This window comes from Physella acuta, unplaced genomic scaffold (genome assembly GCF_028476545.2).
Source record: "Physella acuta isolate Inbredline_101_S28 unplaced genomic scaffold, ASM2847654v3 ptg000975l, whole genome shotgun sequence".
In the NCBI taxonomy this organism is placed as follows: Eukaryota; Metazoa; Mollusca; class Gastropoda; family Physidae; genus Physella; species Physella acuta.
The window spans coordinates 33,319-55,000 of record NW_026732492.1 but is presented as its reverse complement, the minus strand read 5'-3'; the positions used below and the strand labels follow the sequence as shown (position 1 = coordinate 55,000).

Below are 21,682 nucleotides of genomic sequence, written 5' to 3'. Positions count from 1 at the left end.
CATGGCTCTGACCACACTATCCTTTCAAATGCTGAACTCTACTTCACCTGCCCTATGCCTCGCGAGGTCCTGTTAGTCAACCTTATCATTCACATACAGGCCTAAAGAAAATAATTGAACATTGTTGGAACAAGTAATTCTAACTATTACTATTGTCAATGTTCTAAACTTTTATAATAAATGCGGTTAATCTACCTATGAATATATCAATAAATTAATTAACGGCTTTAAATTAGTTAGTAATTAACAGTGTGTTTAAGAAAGAACAATATTTACCACCCAAAATCCTATTTTACAGCTCTACACATAACGCAGATTCTCCCCAATAACAAATAAAAAAAAAAACAAACAAACAAAATGAGTTATCAAACCTCACTATTCAGTCAAAATTAAGCCATTGTTCTAAAACTTTAAAAAAATATGGTTAATCTAACTATGAATAAATCAATAAATTAATTAACGTCTTTAAATAAATGTGTGATTAACAGTCTGTCTGCAATACAAAATTGTTTTCTATCTAAAATCTATTTTACAGCCCCCCATATTGAGCAGTTGCCTTACAGTACGAAATCAGACAAACAAATAAATATTCAAACATGTAAACAAAGTTGAGTTATATATATATACTAGACTACCCGTTATCTAGTTAGATAACTGTGGGTTTTGGGGGTCATCCATAAATGACATCACGTCTGTCAGCACTTATCATCCCAAAATAACCAGACCCCACAATTAAAAAAGACGTTTTTTATATTTTAAAAACTCTACTAAACTCTACTTCATCTGCCCAGTGTCCCGCCAAGTCTCAGACATGTTTGAATTTTTTAAAAAAAACCCATTACGGCCGAGCATCGCTCTGACCACACTATCCCTTCATATGCTGAGAACATAGAAACAGGTGAACTCTACTTCACCTGCCCTGTGTCCCGCGAGGTCCTGATAGTCAACCTTATCATTAACATGTAGGCCTTAAGAAAAAATAATTGAAAACATTGTTGTAAAATGAAAATAAATCTTTTTACTATAACTAAATTCATTGTTTTAAACTTTTATAGATAATGTGGTTAATCTACCAATGAATATATCAATAAATTAATTAACGGCTTTAAATTAGTTTGTAATTAACAGTGTGTTTAAGAAGGAACAATATTTACCACCCAAAATCCTATTTTACAGCTCTACATATAATGCAGATTCTCCCCAATAACAAATCAGAAAAACAAACAAACAAAAAAATGAGTTATCAAACGTCACTTTTCAGTCAAAGATAAGCCATTGCTCTAAAACTTTTTTAAAAAAGTGGTTAATCTACCTATGAATAAATCAATAAATTAATTAACGTCTTTAAATAAATGTGTGATTAACAGTCTGTCTGCAATCAAAAATTGTTCTCTACCTACATACTATTTTACAGCCCCCCATATAGTGGAGTTTCCTTACATTACCAAATCAGACAAACAAATAAATATTCAAACATGTAAACAAAGTTGAGTTTTAGTAGTATATAGATATATATATATATATATATATATATATATATATATATATATATATATATATATATATATATATATATATATACATATATATATATATATGTATGTATATATGTGCAAATATATGCACACTTATGTATATATATACATACATATATATATATATATATATATATATATAATATATATATATATATATATATATATGTACTTACATGCATAAATAAATAGAATACATGTTACATGTTTGTATGACATTTTGATTAAATTCTTGAACTGAATGTTTAGCTCGAGGTGCACTATGAACATTTTAAAATAATATTTATTCTCATAATTGTATTTTTGACTCTGTTATGTCTTTATGTGTCTGTTACGTAAGGAATGTAATGTCCACTTGTATATGGCATATTGTACTTGTTATGACTACTTTTGTGTGACTATACCTGTTCTGTACACTTGTATGTAACTATACCATAATGGGACCTACTAAATTTTACAGTTCAGCTCCAAAATTCAGTAGGTCCGATTATGTAAATTTGGACTGATATAAAATTAAATTATATCATTATATTACGTAAGTGGAGAGATGAACTAATTACTTTAATCATGGTTAGACTAAAAACATATGGCAAACAGACTTCATTAAATTATGATCGTGTGTGAACAGAACTGACCACCAAATTCCTTTAATCGTCGTTTTGAGCAATGCGAGGAAATCACAATGTTTAGCAAACTAGATGTTTGCTTTATCTAGCAGGTTTATTTTTTTTGTTTAACTTTTTACAAGCTTTTCTTTAACTTGCTTCCTCGTCCAGTCTGTCAATACTCCCCAGGAGTAGCATATTCTCTACAGCTTCCCAAAGTATCATGGCGATCGGATGAAAAGTGTAGTAATGAATAAAAGACAAATAAAATCTGACGAAATATATTAGGAAGGTTTTCACCAATGCTCTACCCAGTGGCGTAGCGAGGTCGGGTGTCACCCGGTGCGGCACTTAATGGTGTCACCCCCCCCCCCCCCAGAGGCATAGAGACCCTTCCCAGGGACAAACTTTCAAATTTTTTCTCTATATATTTTGCTATTTTTTGCCTTGGTGTCACCCCCCCCCCCCTAAATGGTGTCACCCGGTGCGGTCCGCACCCCCCGCCCCCCCCCCCCCCCTCGCTACGCCCCTGGCTCTACCTACCCTATATTCTTAGACGCGTGACCTTGTTTTCTAGAACTAAATTATTTAAATGTTAACAGTGCCTTCGTTTGAGTCATATTTATCGGGGAACGGGTTTCCCTACACTACCGCCCCAAAAAAAAGCACGGGGTGCCAAATCGCACTCTGCTTGTGCGCCGGCGGACGCGCCTGATTATGTTTGGTGAACTCTAAAACCCAATCTAATCCATAGTCTTTTACAATGTTCTAAACGGACGTAGGTGTCATATCGCTCACGGGATAGATCGGGGCGCCAAATCGCACCCTGCAGGGGGCCACTCGAACGAATGTAGAGAAAAAACAAATCGCGCCCTGTCGGGACGCCACCCATGTGAATTCGATTTCTTTTTGCAGAAACCTCCCCAGAATTCTTCTCAACGACTTCCTAACGTTTTATGGCGGTCTGATGAAAGGTGTAGTAATGCATAAAAGACAGACAGACACACACACACACAGACACACCTACATTGTTTTTTATACATATAAATGTGTATACAGGGAGGTTATAAATTTTAAGTATGTGCAAGTGAAAACTTCAAATTCGAGCGAGAGGATGGGTCATTTTATCTAGCAGGTTGCTATGAATTGTCTAGCGTTTCTTTAACTCTTTCTGGAGAAAGTCTATCTATTGTTTACCGTTTTGTTAACACCTTTTGTTGCCGGCTCCCTCCACAATAAACGAAGGATCCGCTACAGAAGTGCCAGATTTACGACCCACCATTAGGGGCGAACGTGCTAGTTAGACACTAACAAGACAACAATGGAGAGGATTTAGTTTGGACAAAATTAGAATTGTGGGGGATCTTTGATGTTGTTGATTGCCTCACTTTGTTTAAAGGAAAAAAAAACAACAGCTAGAGCTTCAGCGGGGAAGGGCATTGCGTTACGTAGAGTATCGACTATTCCTCTCTGTGCTGAATTCTAAATGTGTGCTCCTCTATTGTGTAGTCTACTCCCTCTATTGTCTATTACCTTTATTGTGTAGTGTACTCTACTCTCTTTATTGTATACTCTACTCTCTCTATTGTGTACTCTACTCTCTCTATTGTGTACTCTACTCCCTCTATTGTGTAGTGTACTCTACTCTCTCTATTGTGTACTCTACTCTCTCTATTGTGTACTCTACTCTCTCTATTGTGTACTCTACTCTCTCTATTGTGTACTCTACTCCCTCTATTGTGTAGTCTACTACCTCTATTGTGTACTCTACTCTCTCTATTGTGTACTCTACTCTCTCTATTGTGTACTCTACTCTCTCTATTGTGTACTCTACTCTCTCTATTGTGTACTCTACTCTCTCTATTGTGTACTCTACTCTCTCTATTGTGTACTCTACTCTCTCTATTGTGTACTCTACTCTCTCTATTGTGTACTCTACTCCCTCTATTGTCTACTCCCTCTATTGTGTACTCTACTCCATTAATAGTGTAGTTTACTCCCTCTTTTGTGTAGTGTACTCTACTCCTACTATTGTTTAGTCTACTCCCTCTATTGTCTACTCCCTCTTTTGTGTAGTCTAATCCCTCTATTGTGTACTCTACTCCCTCTATTATGTAGTCTACTCCCTCTATTGTCTACTCCCTCTATTGTCTACTCCCTCTATTGTGTACTCTACTCTCTCTATTGTGTACTCTACTTCCTCTATTGTCTACTCCCTCTATTGTGTAGTCTACTCCCTCTATTGTGTACTCTACTCCCTCTATTGTGTACTCTACTCCCTCTATTATGTAGTCTACTCCCTCTATTGTCTACTCCCTCTATTGTCTACTCCCTCTATTATGTAGTTTACTCCTTCTATTGTGTACTCTACTCCCTCTATTGTGTAGTTTACTTCCTCTATTGTGTAGTCTACTCCCTCTATTGTGTAGTCTACTCCCTCTATTGTCTACTCCCTCTATTGTGTACTCTACTCTCTCTATTGTGTACTCTACTCCCTCTATTGTGTAGTCTACTCCCTCTATTGTCTACTCCCTCTATTGTGTACTCTACTCTCTCTATTGTGTACTCTACTCCCTCTATTGTGTACTCTACTCCCTCTATTGTGTAGTCTACTCCCTCTATTGTCTACTCCCTCTATTGTCTACTCCCTCTATTGTCTACTCCCTCTATTGTGTACTCTACTCTCTCTATTGTGTACTCTACTCCCTCTATTGTGTACTCTACTCCCTCTATTGTGTAGTCTACTCCCTCTATTGTCTACTCCCTCTATTGTCTACTCCCTCTATTGTGTACTCTACTCTCTCTATTGTGTACTCTACTCCCTCTATTGTGTACTCTACTCCCTCTATTGTGTTGTCTACTACCTCTATTGTGTAGTCTACTCCCTCTATTGTGTAGTCTACTCCCTCTATTGTGTAGTCTACTCCCTCTATTGTGTACTCTACTCCCTCTATTGTGTAGTCTACTACCTCTATTGTGTAGTCTACTACCTCTATTGTGTAGTCTACTCTCTCTATTGTGTAGTCTACTCTCTCTATTGTGTACTCTACTCCCTCTATTGTGTAGTCTACTCTCTCTATTGTGTAGTCTACTACCTCTATTGTGTAGTCTACTACCTCTATTGTGTACTCTACACCCTCTATTGTGCAATGTGTTCCCTCTATTGTTCCCTGGATGTCACACAATTTTATCGTTTATTACTACCGTAAACTCTTTGGTCATGCCAACATATCATTCCCCCCCCCCCCTCCCTTCCCCTCTCCTTTTCAATATCGTTAGTTTTAATATCCTGATCAATACGTTGGTGTCAGGATCGGCATTTTAAATTGACATCAGACAAGCAAATTTTTAAAAGCCGAAGAACCGAACCTAATTGTTAAATACATTTTGTTTTATTTAAATGATGTAGAGATCTAAATGCGCAAACATCACGCAGCTATTTCATAAGAGCTGGCTGGAATTAAAACCTTTCGAACAAATTAACAGTTCTCTTCTAGAACATAACATCCTACATAGAAAATTAAATGCAACGTAAAACTTTAAGAAGTAATTTAACAATACAGATAAAAGAAAGGTAAGCGTGTTCACATCTCTACAATTCTATTTGTTTAAAACAGTTATCTTTCCTTATTATCAAAACTCTTTTTTTTTTTTGCGCTATAGCATTCTCACCTAGATGAAACTTCAATCATGTTCATCCACCGCAGAGGCCAGTGTTTCTTTCAGACTTTTTATCAGTGGGGGGGGGGGGGGGGGGTGACACTTGAAGCGTTCAGGGGTGGGGGGGGGGGGGGGGGTCGACTAAATATTTCAGGTTGTCAGACACTGGTAAAATATATATGTAAAAAATAAAATAAACAGATCTACTACAGTGGTGATTTTTCTACAGTAACTAACACACTGTTGCGTAGCGAAAATAAAAACTGCATGAGATGTAGTTGGAAAGATAGGCAACAACCACTTCCATGACGAATTAATCATCTTTTAATTAGTCTAATGGGTGATAATAAAGCTCATTTAAATAGTTTTGTACCAAGTTTATTTAAAAAACAATTTCTTTTCTTAGTTATTATTTAAATGAGAAATACTAGAGAATAGTATAATTATAAAAAGGAATGTATTCGAAATCAATAATATAAATACAAAACAAAATGATTAAAACTAACTGGTGAAACCATTCATATACTTTTGACCGACTTGTCAAATATCGACTGTATAGAGGACAAATGCCGTATGTCAGAAAACCATCAGGTCGAGAATAATGAGTTTATAAATATCATTACTACAATATTAAAATAGTGCACAGTTTTGTGTTGAAGCATTAAAAAGAATAATAGCATTTTAGCTTTCAGACATTTTGTATTATAATGACGTTTATAAACTCGATTACTTCCGCCCCGATATGCGTTTGGGCCTATATTATGCGTGGTTTGTTATACCACGAGAGATATACTTTTGCAATGAAATAGGTAAATTACTTAATTAGGGATAGGTATCATTTGGTTATATTGTAATATGTATCGTTGGTGGTTGGTATAAAGCATTGCTTTTCGCTTTGAAGTTTTATTTTTTTTGTAAGATTTTGTAAATATAGGTTAACTAGGTTAATGAGCTGATACAGTAGGCTATTAATTAACAGAATCTAACGGCCGACAATTGTTTCTAAATTAATTCATCATAATCTGGGTTTCTTACAATTTATATTAATAACACTTCATGGAGTAAATGAAGGGCGTAAAGGAGTTCTAAAAATGTTATACGCCTAAGGGGTTGTCCTACTGTATATTTCCCACTGTAATGTTATACTACAGATGTCCTATTGTATAGTCATACTACATATGTCCTGTATTTTTCTGTGGTATCGTACTATGGTATTGTAATACTGCATATGCCCATAGTATTGACCTTTTATATTGTCCAACTTTATTATCGTATTGTATTTTCCTATTCTATTGCCCTATTTTACTGTCCATCTAAACTATCCTACGCTTGTTTTTATTTAAAAGATCCCTAACACGTATTTACAGAATGGTTAAACGAAGGGCCTTCATCCTCTTGTCGCCATGTAGCAAGGTTGTGCTGTTCATTTCCGTCGCCACAGGGATGTTGGCTGTCTCACGTGAGTAGTCGACGTCATGCTAGATCTATTTTTGGAACTGAGCAGTGACAGTAGTGTGTATATTATGAGTCTTATAGGCTAAATTATTACTGTTTCTATTGCTTCATATCTCTTCATGCTTAACCCCGTTGTAGTTGTGACATGGAGCATTGTAATATTCAAGATAAGCTCGACCATACTGAGAAGACAGGCTTTGAAAACTGTGGTTAAGCACACATCTATTTTAATGGGTGCCGAAAAAAAGTAATTTAAAATAAAATGCCCAAACTGTGCTGATATTGAACATAAATGAGACATTGCTAATAGAACACGGAATTAACTTTTTAAAAACTAGTTTCAAACTAGATTTCTTTTTACGATATGTTTACTCGGGCTGTGACTGATATTTGGCTTGTGTTTGACCCCTATCTGTTAAAGACAGGTCTATAGAAACATATTCTAACTTCATTTATATTTAAATATAAAAAAATATATTGCACGCAGGATTTATTAGTAGTAAACTTCTAAACATTAAAATATATTTTATATTACTCCATAAATTAGCCAAGTTTTATTTACTTATATCATACTTTATTTGCTTAGGTGGAGCTACCATACCCGAATCAACATGCGAGGTAAATTCATCTGCCTTTTTTCAATTTAACACAATCGTTCTATTTGGAAACGCTTCAATAATTACCGACTGACGCCAACGCTTTTTGTTTTATAACAATTACATAAGCATATTTATAAAATGTTAGATTTGATGATAACATTGCAATGTAGAGATAACAGATCGTGTTCTAGATGTTTCTATTGTTTCAGCTCGGGGGTACATCGTCCATACTTCAACAAGGCCCACACTTCAACAAAGATCATTATATATTCGACCTCCATGACATCTTCAATCTAAAGGTAGATGTGTCAGCTTATCCTGACGAGGTGTGTGATGGGAGTGTACAAATAATAAACGTCAACCTGATGAGATGGCCTAACCTGACAGTGACCCCCAGTGAGTGTTCGTGTTATAGCATACAGTAGCCAAACTTTGAGAGGCGGTGAGTGAGTGTTCGTGTTATAGCATACAGTAGCCAAACTTTGAGAGATGGCGAGTGAGTGTTCGTGTTATAGCATACAGTAGCCAAACTTTGAGAGGCGGTGAGTGAGTGTTCGTGTTATAGCATACAGTAGCCAAACTTTGAGAGATGGCGAGTGAGTGTTCGTGTTATAGCATACAGTAGCCAAACTTTGAGAGGCGGTGAGTGAGTGTTCGTGTTATAGCATACAGTAGCCAAACTTTCAGAGATGGCGAGTGAGTGTTCGTGTTATAGCATACAGTAGCCAAACTTTGAGAGGCGGTGAGTGAGTGTTCGTGTTATAGCATACAGTAGCCAAACTTTCAGAGATGGCGAGTGAGTGTTCGTGTTATAGCATACAGTAGCCAAATTTTGAGAGACGGTGAGGGCCGGAGTAGAGTCGGTGGAGCCTATAATTTGAGTACTGTTTCAGATAGAAACACGAAATTTAACATAAAAATAAAAACATCTAACTTTCTGCCTTCTGTCAAATTTTGAATAATTTATGTTAGCTGGAAACAATAATTTACGCTATTTTCGATTTCTCAAAAAATATAAAATATATATTAAAACAACAGAGGATTGCAAATCGGGGTAAGGGCATGCTTTTTAATCCATTTTTAATTAAAGTATTGGAACCTAATAAAAATAGCAAACGGACGTATCATTAAAGCTATACACAGAAAATTAGCTAGATCTATGTAATGCGTTATACTTTTGAATGGGAAACAAAATCTTGTTTGGAAGTCGCCATTATTGTTATAAAAAGTAAATAAATCATGTGACGTCACTATAAGTGATGTCATTGATCTGATTAACAGTTTGGTTAAAAGAACACTATTCTCCACCTAAATAGGTATTTTACAGCTCTACACATAATGCAGATTCTCTCATGTAACAAAACAGACAAAAAAATAATAATACAGACATGTAAACAAACATGAGTTTTAGTAGTATATAGATTACATGAAAGATTGTTATTAATTAAAACTTTTTATGAGTTTTTTTCTTTCTTCTTTGTAATGTTAGACGGGGCTTCCTCCAACACAATTAAGTATTACGTCTTAATTAACATGTTATGCGCCGTGTACGTTACTAGGATTTCAGCCCGCTTTTCTAACTTTGGAGATTTTGTTATTGTTTGTATCTAATATTTAGTATCAGTCTTTTCAATTACATCCAGCATAATAACAACAAAAAACATTGTACTGTTTAAAATATCTACAGTGCCACCATCGTCGAATATAAAATTCTTCTACAAGCCTAACCCTGGACTACACACGTATGGATATTTTAGCAAAATACACTATTCTAAACCCATATTGGAAGGACGTAGTATCATCAACTTTAACATTTCTGTGAGTTAGATATTTTAATATAAAATTTTAAATAAACATATTAGGCCTATACATACATAATATGTCTCATGACACATCCTCCTAGATCTCACTGACACTACTGCAACATATTTTGTTTGCTATTTAAAATAAAAGACATTGTTTTCATTGTATGGCAGGTGAATGATAAAAACTACTCACATTCAGCTTTGATTAGTTTTAAGAGCTCCAAGAATTCATGGTGTCAAGTGACGAAAAAGGAACCAGACGCAACAGGAGTCATTAGGGCGAATGTTTATTGTGATTACCCAAAACACAACACTCAAATCCAGTACATAAAGTTGCTGGATCCCGAGTTCAATGGTATCTTTTAATAATATGTTCATACAGTTATTTGGATCAATCTACCTATCATTCCAACATACACAGAGAGACAAAGACACACACACAAAGGAACACACACACACACACACACATATATATATATATATATATATATATATATATATATATATATATATATATATATATATATATATATATATATATATAATCTAGATAATAAAAAACATTGAAGCAAAGTAACTAACATTACAAATAACACGTACCACATAATAAATTTAATTTCAGATTTTTTAAAGATTGAGGCTGGTGGAATAATTTTAATAATGCCGAAGATTCTACAGTTGGGCTCGGGCAAGCACGGATTCAAATTCCAAGTGAATTATATTGTCCAGCGAGTTGGTGAATTTGCCTCAACGCTGGAAGTTTACCTAGACCTTGCTTCAAGAAACGTGTCCAATAGCCCTACAACGTCATTTAGCTTCTCAGATACAATACAAACAATTTCGTACTCAAAAACAAGATCGTTATTATCAACATTGACAACAGACACAAATATAATCTTACCTTCCCCACAAAGTACATTTACATTCCTCACAAATGGCTTCACGACAGACACAAATATAATCTCACCTTCCCCACAAAGTACATTTACATTCCTCACAAATGGCTTCACGACAGACACAAATAAAATCTCACCTACCCCACAAAGTACATTTACATTCCTCACAAATGGCATCATGACAGACACAAATATAATCTCACCTTCCCCCCAAAGTACATTTACATTCCTCATAAATGGCTTCACGACAGACACAAATATAATCTCACCTTCCCCACAAAGTACATTTACATTCCTCACAAATGGCTTCACGACAGACACAAATAAAATCTCACCTACCCTACAAAGTACATCTACATTCCTCACAAATGGCTTCACGACAGACACAAATATAATCTCACCTACCCCACAAAGTACATCTACATTCCTCACAAATGGCTTCACGACAGACACAAATAAAATCTCACCTACCCCACAAAGTACATCTACATTCCTCACAAATGGCATCACGACAGACACAAATATAATCTCACCTACCCCACAAAGTACATCTACATTCCTCACAAATGGCTTCACGACAGACACAAATAAAATCTCACCTACCCCACAAAGTACATCTACATTCCTCACAAATGGCTTCACGACAGACACAAATAAAATCTCACCTACCCTACAAAGTACATCTACATTCCTCACAAATGGCTTCACGACAGACACAAATAAAATCTCACCTACCCTACAAAGTACATCTACATTCCTCACAAATGGCTTCACGACAGACACAAATAAAATCTCACCTACCCTACAAAGTACATTTATATTCCTCACAAATGGCATCACGACAGACACAAATCTAATCTCTTTTTTATCAAGCTCCTTAACTTCTTTTGACGTCAATCAAAATTTTAATATTTTAGGTTAGTTTTTGAAAATTCCTTTTACAAAGTTTTGTTTAGCTACGTTTGTGTGTGAGTGTGTGTTTGTTTGTTTGTGTGTGTGCGTGCGTGTTCTTGACACTATTCTTATAGAAAATGGATTTTATTTATGTCAGCATATAGCTTTAGTAAGGTTTCATCATACTAAACTTATTTTTTATTTTATTTTTTTGTATTTTTGCAATCGTGTATTTTACTTTCCCATATATAGAGTATAGAGGAAGTTTTGTGATCGTGAACAAAATCACATGTAATTTTGACATTTTCCTTCGCTATTTACCTCAAAAGTTTATTACATACGTAGTATAGGGGACTTATTTTAATAGGGCAAAAATAATAAATCGAGATTTATCAAAATTCCAGCTTTTATGCGTGATTGACCTGGAGAAACTCTGTGTGTGTGTGTGTGTGTGTGTGTGCGCGCGTGTGTGAACACCATAACTTGAGTACCGTTATAGCTAGGTTGATAAAATTTGATGTTTAAGTATTATATCAAATTTATAGCGATGTATCAAATTTCAGCGATTTCCGATTACCGGAAGTGGAACTTATTCTACTTTCAAATGTTCAAATTATTTTCTATAATCATATAACAATACAGAAATTAAAAATATTATTAGACATACATATTATAGAATTTCAACATTTGATCTTAATGTACGTTTTATTTAGTTCTAAAAGTAATTTTATTACTGTCTACACGTATTTTTAAGTTTTGAATGAATGTCTTATTTTGTAACTGGCGTGCACGTACAAGTATATGAGAACCGCAAGGAATGTTTGATTAAGCTTTAAACGCTTCCGATTTTACACTGTAAATTATTCTAACGACATCCATGCTGAAGACATTTCAGCGGAAGTTTAGAGCCACTCAGTAACTGCAGTAGAATAGAAACTTCCACGTTTCGTCTAGATCAGTAGTCAATTTTACAATCAATGCTAAAAGGTCTATTGTATGTAGCAAAAACTACAAAGACGATTTTAAGAAATATAGAGAATTCTTGCTTAATAAGATTTGACAATTGTCACAATCTGTTTTCCAGACTCACCCCATCCTACAAGATTATATATATATATATATATATATATATATATATATATATATATATATATATATATATATATATATATATATATATATATATATATATATATATATATATATATATATATATATATATATATATATATATATATATATATATATATATATATATATATATATATATATATATATATTTATATGTATATGTATATTTATATATATATATATATATATATATATATATATATATATATATATATATAAATGTATATGTATGTGTGTGTGTGAGTGTGTGTGTGTGTTTAAGTTACATATGATGAGATATAAATAAACATAGTCTTATATAGTTTGATACATACGTGTGATTTGTATATAGGTATACATTTAGAATTAAGCATCTGACTCAACTTTCAGGATCATTAGAAATCACATTGATTGTTGTCGCTGTCATAATTACACTAATTGTGATGCTAGCCGGATTGTATTGGTAGGTGTATAGAGTTTTTGTCTTTTTAAAAGTCGTTTATATATTTTATTGCTGTTTTAATATAATATAACCAATAAACAACGACTAGTTATATAGAGCTATTCAATTTCAATTAGAGTATTAAATCAAACATGTAAATAAGAACTTGTATTGCAAAAGAAACTAAATATTTTATTTTATTTGACTTAGTTAACTATTTGATTTAACCCTCTTTTAGGGCCTCAATCATAACATTCCATTCTGTACCGTACCCTGGTTTTGATGTTGCAACTTCACATGACATTCCTGCTGTCTTTAGTTCTTCAATTGGGCATCCCTGTTTTTCGCTTCCCATTGACATTCATGCTGTGTTTAGTTATTCAATTGGGCATCCATATTTTTCGCTTTCCATGCGGGTTGCACTCAAGTGCCTGTCTATTGTTGTTCTTGTTAATCTTAAAACGTATGCGCAGTGAGAGGACTACTTGTCTTGTAGCCGGAGTGTGGGTAGGGCAAGATCATGTGTAAATTCTAGAGAGGTATAGCTCATTATTTAAATATTTCAATTATTCTACACATAGTTTCAACCATCTAATATAAAAATACCTTCTACCTAGTTGCTGTATGAAGTGGCTATGTCTGGGTGTAGCAGGTCATTCTGACAACTCCTTTAATGCCAGAGAGAGCAGGGCTCAAAGAATGAAAAGCACTAATCTTTGAAATTGTATACACTTCAGGTTGGTGTATTGATATTCTGTGCTCTGGTTTTGAGATAATTTTACTGACAAAATTCATTTATCAATCTGGTTATTTTGTGGTTTTATTCTTTTTTTTAACAATTTAAACATAACTTCACACTTTGATTATATATCGTTTTAAAACATAAATGCATGAAGGGAAAACTTCAGACTTATTTAAATATGTAAATAAATGTTACTGTTTGAATATTTTACTAGGTTTTAACTTTCATTTGAAACAATGTAACTAAACTTTCTCCTCACATACCGGATTTTACTTGTGTCGTCACTCGAAAGTGAATATTTTTAAAAAAATCAGAGTCAATATACTTTTAACTTTTCTTGTAGTTTCATTATTTCCCAAGCCAATGTGTCAATTTCTAATTTAAGTAGTTTCACAATTAATCTTGTTTTATTGATAGAATACACGTTATGATGTATAGATCTTTTAAATATACCAATGATATAATTAGTAACTGTGAAGACAATAAAAAGTAATATAAATTTACATATTTTAATAAAAGATAGATTGCATTTTTTTAAATTTGCAAACATAAGCACATTCATTAAAAACATATTTATTAAAATAATAAACCCAAATAAATACGTTTGTTACTTGCAAGCATATTAATTTTTTTGACAAATCATATTCAATATTAGGCACTAAGTAATTTACTAATTTACTAGGATTTTACATGAATCAAGATACTTCTTTTAGTTGTAAATCTAAAATGATTACTTTACGAAACATTAAAAGTTTAATACTTTATTATATTATAGGTATACAGTATTGAATTTTAAATATATTTATTATTAAATGCAAACAATAAAAACAACAACATTGTTTTGATAAAATAATTAAAATAGAGATGTTAATGCATATTGTTAATGTACTTTCAGCTTTATGACATCTACTTCTCGGATGAGTGTAGCCGTACCAGATACTAACGGACCAAAGAAACAAAAAACTAACAGAGATTATCCCCCCCCCCCACTCGACATTATTTCTTCTATTGGAAGCTACTAAAGATCCTGTGCTTACCTAGTTAGAAAACTCTAAGACATTTTACCTTCACGGAAATTAAAAAAAAAAAACAACAAAGAAATTAACAATGTTTCTTCTCTTTAAAAGCCTCGGAAATGAAATATGATTATTATTTACATCAGATATTTACTATTATTAGTGGGACTTTAGATATAATAAGCGATAATCTGTTTATCAAATTTATTATAAGCAGTCATTGCAGTCATACATCATTGCAGTCATACATCATTGCAGTCATACATCATTGCAGTCATACATCATTGCAGTCATACATCATTGCAGTCACACATCATTGCAGTCACACATCATTGCAGTCATACATCATTGCAGTCATACATCATTGCAGTCATACATCATTGCAGTCATACATCATTGCAGTCATACATCATTGCAGTCATACATCATTGCAGTCATACATCATTGCAGTCATACATCATTGCAGTCATACATCATTGCAGTCATACATCATTGCAGTCATACATCATTGCAGTCATACATCATTGCAGTCATACATCATTGCAGTCATACATCATTGCAGTCATACATCATTGCAGTCATACATCATTGCAGTCATACATCATTGCAGTCATACATCATTGCAGTCATACATCATTGCAGTCATACATCATTGCAGTCATACATCATTGCAGTCATACATCATTGCAGTCATACATCATTGCAGTCATACATCATTGCAGTCATACATCATTGCAGTCATACATCATTGCAGTCATACATCATTGCAGTCATACATCATTGCAGTCATACATCATTGCAGTCATACATCATTGCAGTCATACATCATTGCAGTCATACATCATTGCAGTCATACATCATTGCATTAAAAACTCCGGAGGTAAGGGGTCGTCCAGGATAAATGACGTTACATTCGTAAGGGGAGGGGGGGGGGACATAATTTTTGACGGTGTAGGATGAGGGGAAGGGGGTGGGTCAGATGGTGTGACGTCACATTTATGCACTATAAAAAAGCAATATTAGAAAACGAGTCTCAGCCGTTATTTCGCATTTTAGAAAACGTTTTGATAAATTGTAATATGAATTGATTTAAATACTCTATGTTCACAGAGTTCAGACTAGATTTTGGGAAAATATCGATGTTTTAAGAAAAATTCAACTGCAATTTTGAGGGTGGGGGGAGACGTTAGGCTGAGTTGTGACGACATTTTTGGATGACCCCTAACTAATTATTATCACTTAATCACCCTGCAGGAAAACATAATAACCCTTTCAAACAGTTTAATACAAAAATAGTATGTGTAAAATCTTAAGGAAATTCAAATTATCACCCCATTTTGATAAGTTATTGAAGGAATAGAATCATAAAAAATTACTTGAAGACTACTTCAAAACGTTATACAAATGTGAGTGTTGGCTTGCAATAAAAATAAGTATACTAACATTGTCATTGTTAATTTTTTATCACTTAAAACTAACCATTAGCATCAATGAATAAAAAGTCTGATATAAATGTGGTTGATCACAGATTATGTCAAGCTAAAATGATTTTAATTTGGATTGTTTTTAAACCTTGCAAGTTAGCTGTTTCACTCAGAGCTTTGCTAGAACATGGTTGTAGAAAGTAGGACAGCAAACACAACGCCCATCTGAACAAGGGTTGATTCTGTAAACAATAGAGCAACAAACATGACGATAATATAATTGGATTGTAGTATTTTTAGCGCAATTTCCATTCTGGAGAATTGCGTTTATTAACCCGTCATTTCTGGATGTATGGATGTATGAATGGATGTGTGTCCGCAGCTTTAAGTCGTATCTCCTCCTCAACGAAGCAATATCGAGGACTAGTTCCAAAAGCAATTATGTTAAACAAGTTACGAGGATGAACATAGGCCAAAAACATTTCGGGTTTCTTTCATGGATTTCCCGAAAAAGCCAAAAAACCTCGAAAAAAGCAGTTTTTGGCCCATATCTCGGCAACCAGATCACTTAGCGACTTGAAACATGTACCAATCGATTTCTGCTATAATTTAGAACAGTATTGCCAAAGAACGTTTTTAAAAATATCCTTTCGTTTGGTCACAAAAAAAAATTTTGAATTAATTAAAATTTGGACCGAATTAGTAGGCATTTTTTCCAACCACACCACACGCGTCATCACGTTCAATAGCTGCGCCATCACATTCAATGGCTGCGTCATCACGTTCAGTAGCTAGGCGCGCAATGGTTTTTAGTCATTTAACTCTATTGTAAATAAAACATGTAAAATACTGAAAAAAAAATTAATAAAAAACGTCTTAATAACAAACCAATGGTTTTACTAACCCTGCTCTTGATTTACGCTAGGATAACATAAGGAAGTTGCGCTAAAATTGTCACTAGACTTTTTAATTACCTTGTTTTTACTTTCTCGTATATACGAAGTATAGAGAAAGTATTGTAATCGTGCACAAAAATCACTTGAAATTTTAACAATTTTCACCGTATTACACCTCAGTCCTTCATCACATCCGAAGTATAGAGGACTTATTTTAATCGGGCAAAAATTATCAATCCAGATGTATCAAAATTAAGAGGTTTTGTGTGTAATCCAGTCTGAAAAACTGGGCTTTGCAACTCTGTCCGTATGTCTGTGTGTCTGTGTGTGTGTGTGTCCGTGTGTAAACACGATTACTTGAGTACCGTTACAGCTAGGTTGATGAAATTTCATATATAAGTATTTTATCAAAATCGTAGATCCGTATCAACTTTTGAACGATTTCCGATAACCGGAAGTGGTACTTTTTCTACTTTGAATTTTTAAAAAGCCTATAACTTGATTATTATTTCACATAGATAAATGAAATTTCACATGTAAGTAAAAAATCTAATTCTGTACCTTCTGTTAAATTTTGAGTAATTTCCGTTGACCGGAAGTAGTAATTTACGCTACTTCCGATTTCTCAAAAAACTAATGTAAATTTTAAAAGTACTAATAATATTGCGCACTATTAAACACTCTTTTATTTAGCGTTCACTTGGTGTGCAATTCATTTGTCTACGAGATTTTATTCTATTTTTAAAACTTTAGGTATTTAAAATTGATTAAAAATCATGTCTATAGCCCGAGTTCCCGTCCCCTGTTGTTTTATATAAGAATATTCGAGAAAGTTTAGGGGAGATCACTCCCGGTTTATTAACTATCGTAACTTTACAGATCTAAACAAAGTTTTATTTCTTTTCTAACATGTTGCAAATTTCAAGTAGACTACTCGTTTTCCTTGGATGACTATGGGTTTCTGAGGTCATCCATAAATGACTTCACGTTTGTTTAATGATTTTTAACTTTCACCTCTCATTCCCACTGTCAAACATCGTCACGAAAACCCAGACTTCACATTTTAAAAAGGCCTCACATCTCACAAAACATGATTTTGTCTTTCTAAAAACCGATTTCGGCTGAGCATGGGTCTGACAACACTATCCTTTCAAATGCTCAGAAACAGGCAAACTAGACTTCACCTGCCCCATGTTCCGCCAAGTCCCGAAAGGCAAATTTATTCTTCACATCTACAAAGAAGTCACACCTCAGCTTACATGGTTTTGTCTTTTAAATACATCGATTTCTTTCTATAAGAAAGAAATGGGCACGAACCGTTTGAATAATAAATGAATATATTATTAATGATGAGTTAGAACCAAACGCGTGTGTTGTGGTTTAGCACTGTGCATTTTCTATGAGGGAAAATTAAAAACTATAAGAAAAACAAAAATTAACATGATGTGTTTCGAACCCGTAACATCCGTAACTATTACACTATCATCTCGGCTAGCTAGGCACATATCGTTAACAGAAAATATATTGAATTATTTGTTCTTTAGCCTGCGTAAAAGAAATTAAAATTACGCGAATATAACTTTAATTAAATTATATCCTAATTTAGCCGAATTTAGTTTAAAAAATATTTTAGGACTAAAATAGTTTAGTACAGAAATTCAATTACTCGTTGTGTGTTTACTTTATATTAGCCTTGATTCTAGATCTAGAATCTCTAGATTTCTTTAGATATTTTCCACCGAAAATGGCGTACGTCTATCGGTATTCTTGAATTAGATAATTTGTGAAGCTAAATGCGAAGATTTAAATCAAATATTTAAGGACTTAAATGGTTCAATAAATAAACTCATTCATCTATCGTATTGTTATCCTTGTTTTTCTATTTATCTTATAAATTTTGGTTTGGCCTAAAATCTAGGATATCGATATATGTTTTGTTTTACTTGGACAAAATCCTATTTAGTGCTATAAATCCCGGTGAAAGATTTTAATGTTTTTGTAAATAAAGTATTTGATCTGAACCTTAATAATAATCAAAGGGGTGTTTCTACAAATGTGTACAAATATATATATATATATTATCGTCTCCTTAAAAATTTGTGTATAACATTTGGGAAAATAAGAATATTATTCTCTACATAAATACGTATTTTACAGTTCTACATATAATACAGGTGCTCTCATCTAACGGAACAGACAAACAAAAACAAAAAAAAACAAAATAAATAAATCTACATAGGGCCTACTTGTAAACAACTCGAGTTTTAGTATAATATAGCTAGAAAGATCATCAAACAAGAAGCATATATTTTTGTGTCCTAAGTGCCGTCATAGGTTTGGTGTTTTTCTATAGTTGCTAATTTGTGTGTTTAGTAAGTAGTACCAAACGTTGTCTTTACTTTCTAAAGTTGTTTTTTAAAGGGACACACTTTAATATGATCAAAAACGCGAAAACTATGACAATTTTCGATAATTTTGACGAAAATGGTAGACTATGTTATTCTATAGTGGATGTCTCAGAAGCATAAGCTAATTTTATATCAAATTTATTTTTCTAAAGCATAATCTAAGAATTGTCATCTTCCATGTGTATTTACGAAAATTAGCGGTTTGTAACATACTTCAAAATTTCTATTGCAACCCCAGAGTAGACCAATGCCAGTTAGCACATTAATCAAAATCACTGTCAAATTAACTCTGATTTTATTGTCATTTATTACATAGACTGTGATTAGATTGCCAGTGGTTATACAGATTATGATCAGTGTTTCTTCCAGACTTTTTTTCTCCGGGGGGGGGGGGGGCACTTGTAATTTTCGGGGGGGGGGGAGGTAGACTTTCTTCGGGGGGGGGGGGCGGACACTGTAAAAAGTATATATTTTCTATATAAATTTCATATTGTTCGGGGGGGGGGGGGGTTAATTTTTTCGGGGGGGGGGGGGAAGAGATGCCTGGAAGAAACTCTGATTATGATTACATAGACTGTGATTAGAAAGACAGTGATTAAATATACAGGCGGAGATAACTATTCATAACTGAACTGAGACAAGCTTAGCTCTTGTTATATTTCGCAATTATTCGTTATATTGTCCCCCGGTTCGGTTCGAATTCGCCTTCCCGTTTTGAAGATACTTCATAACAATAAATATGGTAAACCAAATTAAGCAAAACCCTAGAACCAACACAAAAAATACCTGCTTGTGGTCGACAGTGGCCGGCAGTTGACGCCCAATAGTAATAATGTTGTGGACTTATAGGATTCCAGCCTACTGTTAAAACAAAAATTTTCATGGCTAATTTGATTGTTATTCATTTAATATCTAAAAAGATAATTGATGACCTACACAGAAGCACAACCAATATGTGACATAAGTTTAATCGGGGAAAATCTAATAATTTATTAAATATTTTAAACGCTGCAAATAACAGTTTAAACAAAAAAAAAATTTTGAAAATGTTATGTTAGGCTAGGTTAGGTTATGTCTGCTTTGGTTTGATTTTGTGTGGTGAGCTTTGATTTGGGTTAATGTGGTTTTGTTGGGCTGGGATGGGTAAACACGTTAGTTTGAGCACCCTTTTTTACTTTCTCGCATATACGAAGTATAGAGAAAGTCTTGTAATCGTGCAAAAAAAAAATCGAGATTTTTACAAATCTCGACGTTTTACACCTCACTGATACGGAAAAACATAATTTTGCAATCTTGTCCGTATGTCTGTGTTTGTGTCTGTGTGTGTGTCTGTGTGTGTGTCTGTGTGTGTGTAAACACGATAACTTGAGTACCGTTACAGCTAAGTTGATGAAATTTCATATATAAGTATTTTATCAAGATCGTAGATCCCGATCAACCTTTTAGCGATTTCCGATAACCGGAAGTGGTACTTTTTCTACTTTGAATTTTTCAAAAGCCTATAGCTTGAGTACTATTTCAGATAGATAAATGAAATTTCACATGTAAGTAAAAGATCTAATTCTCTACCTTCTGTCAAATTTTGAGTAATTTCCGTTGACCGGAAGTACTAATTTACGCTATTTCCGATTTCTCAAAAATTACATGTAAATTTATAAAGTACTAATAAAGTACTTTTTACTTTCTCGTATATACGAAGTATAGAGAAAGTCTTGTAATCGTGCAAAAAAATCGAGATTTTACAAATCTCGACGTTTTACATCTCACTGATACGGAAAAACATAATTTTGCAATCTTGTCTGTGTGTGTGTGTGTCTGTCTGTCTGTGTGTAAACACGATAACTTGAGTACTGTTACAGCTAGGTTGATGAAATTTCATATATAAGTATTTTATCAAAATCTTAGATCCGTATTAACTTTTGAGCAATTTCCGATAACCGGAAATGGTACTTTTTCTGCTTTGAATTTTTCAAAAGCCTATAACTGCACAACTTGAGTACTATTTCAGATAGATAAATGAAATTTCACACGTAAGTAAAAGATTTAATTATCTACTTTCTGTCAAATTTTGAGTAATTTCCGTTGATCGGAAGTACTAATTTACGCTATTTCCGATTTCTCAAAAAACGCATGTAAATTTATAAAGTACTAATAATATTGCGCACTGTTATGCACATCTTTATTTGGCGTTCACT

General features: G+C 33.6%; 1 protein-coding gene across 1 annotated transcript; it reads left to right on the top strand.

Annotated features, from left to right (window-relative positions):
* Nucleotides 1–7,168: 7,168 nt before the first annotated feature.
* On the top strand, nucleotides 7,169–14,825 carry LOC131954132 (uncharacterized). The gene is made up of 9 exons (XM_059317662.1): nucleotides 7,169–7,259; nucleotides 7,842–7,873; nucleotides 8,064–8,250; nucleotides 9,542–9,672; nucleotides 9,831–10,014; nucleotides 10,282–11,472; nucleotides 12,950–13,022; nucleotides 13,619–13,738; nucleotides 14,639–14,825. Exons 1-8 carry the CDS (start codon nucleotides 7,169–7,171, stop codon nucleotides 13,719–13,721), a joined length of 1,992 nt encoding a protein of 663 aa, XP_059173645.1. The 3' UTR covers nucleotides 13,722–13,738; nucleotides 14,639–14,825.
* The last annotated feature ends 6,857 nt before the right edge of the window (nucleotides 14,826–21,682 follow it).

Excerpts from the sequence above, each read along its gene's own strand:
- LOC131954132 (XM_059317662.1), top strand. The coding sequence starts at position 7,169 with ATGGTTAAACGAAGGGCCTTCATCCTCTTGTCGCCATGTAGCAAGGTT. Across the intron at positions 10,015-10,281 it reads GCTGGATCCCGAGTTCAATG|ATTTTTTAAAGATTGAGGCT; the intron begins GTATCTTTTAAT and ends ATTTAATTTCAG. Across the intron at positions 11,473-12,949 it reads TCAAAATTTTAATATTTTAG|GATCATTAGAAATCACATTG; the intron begins GTTAGTTTTTGA and ends CTCAACTTTCAG.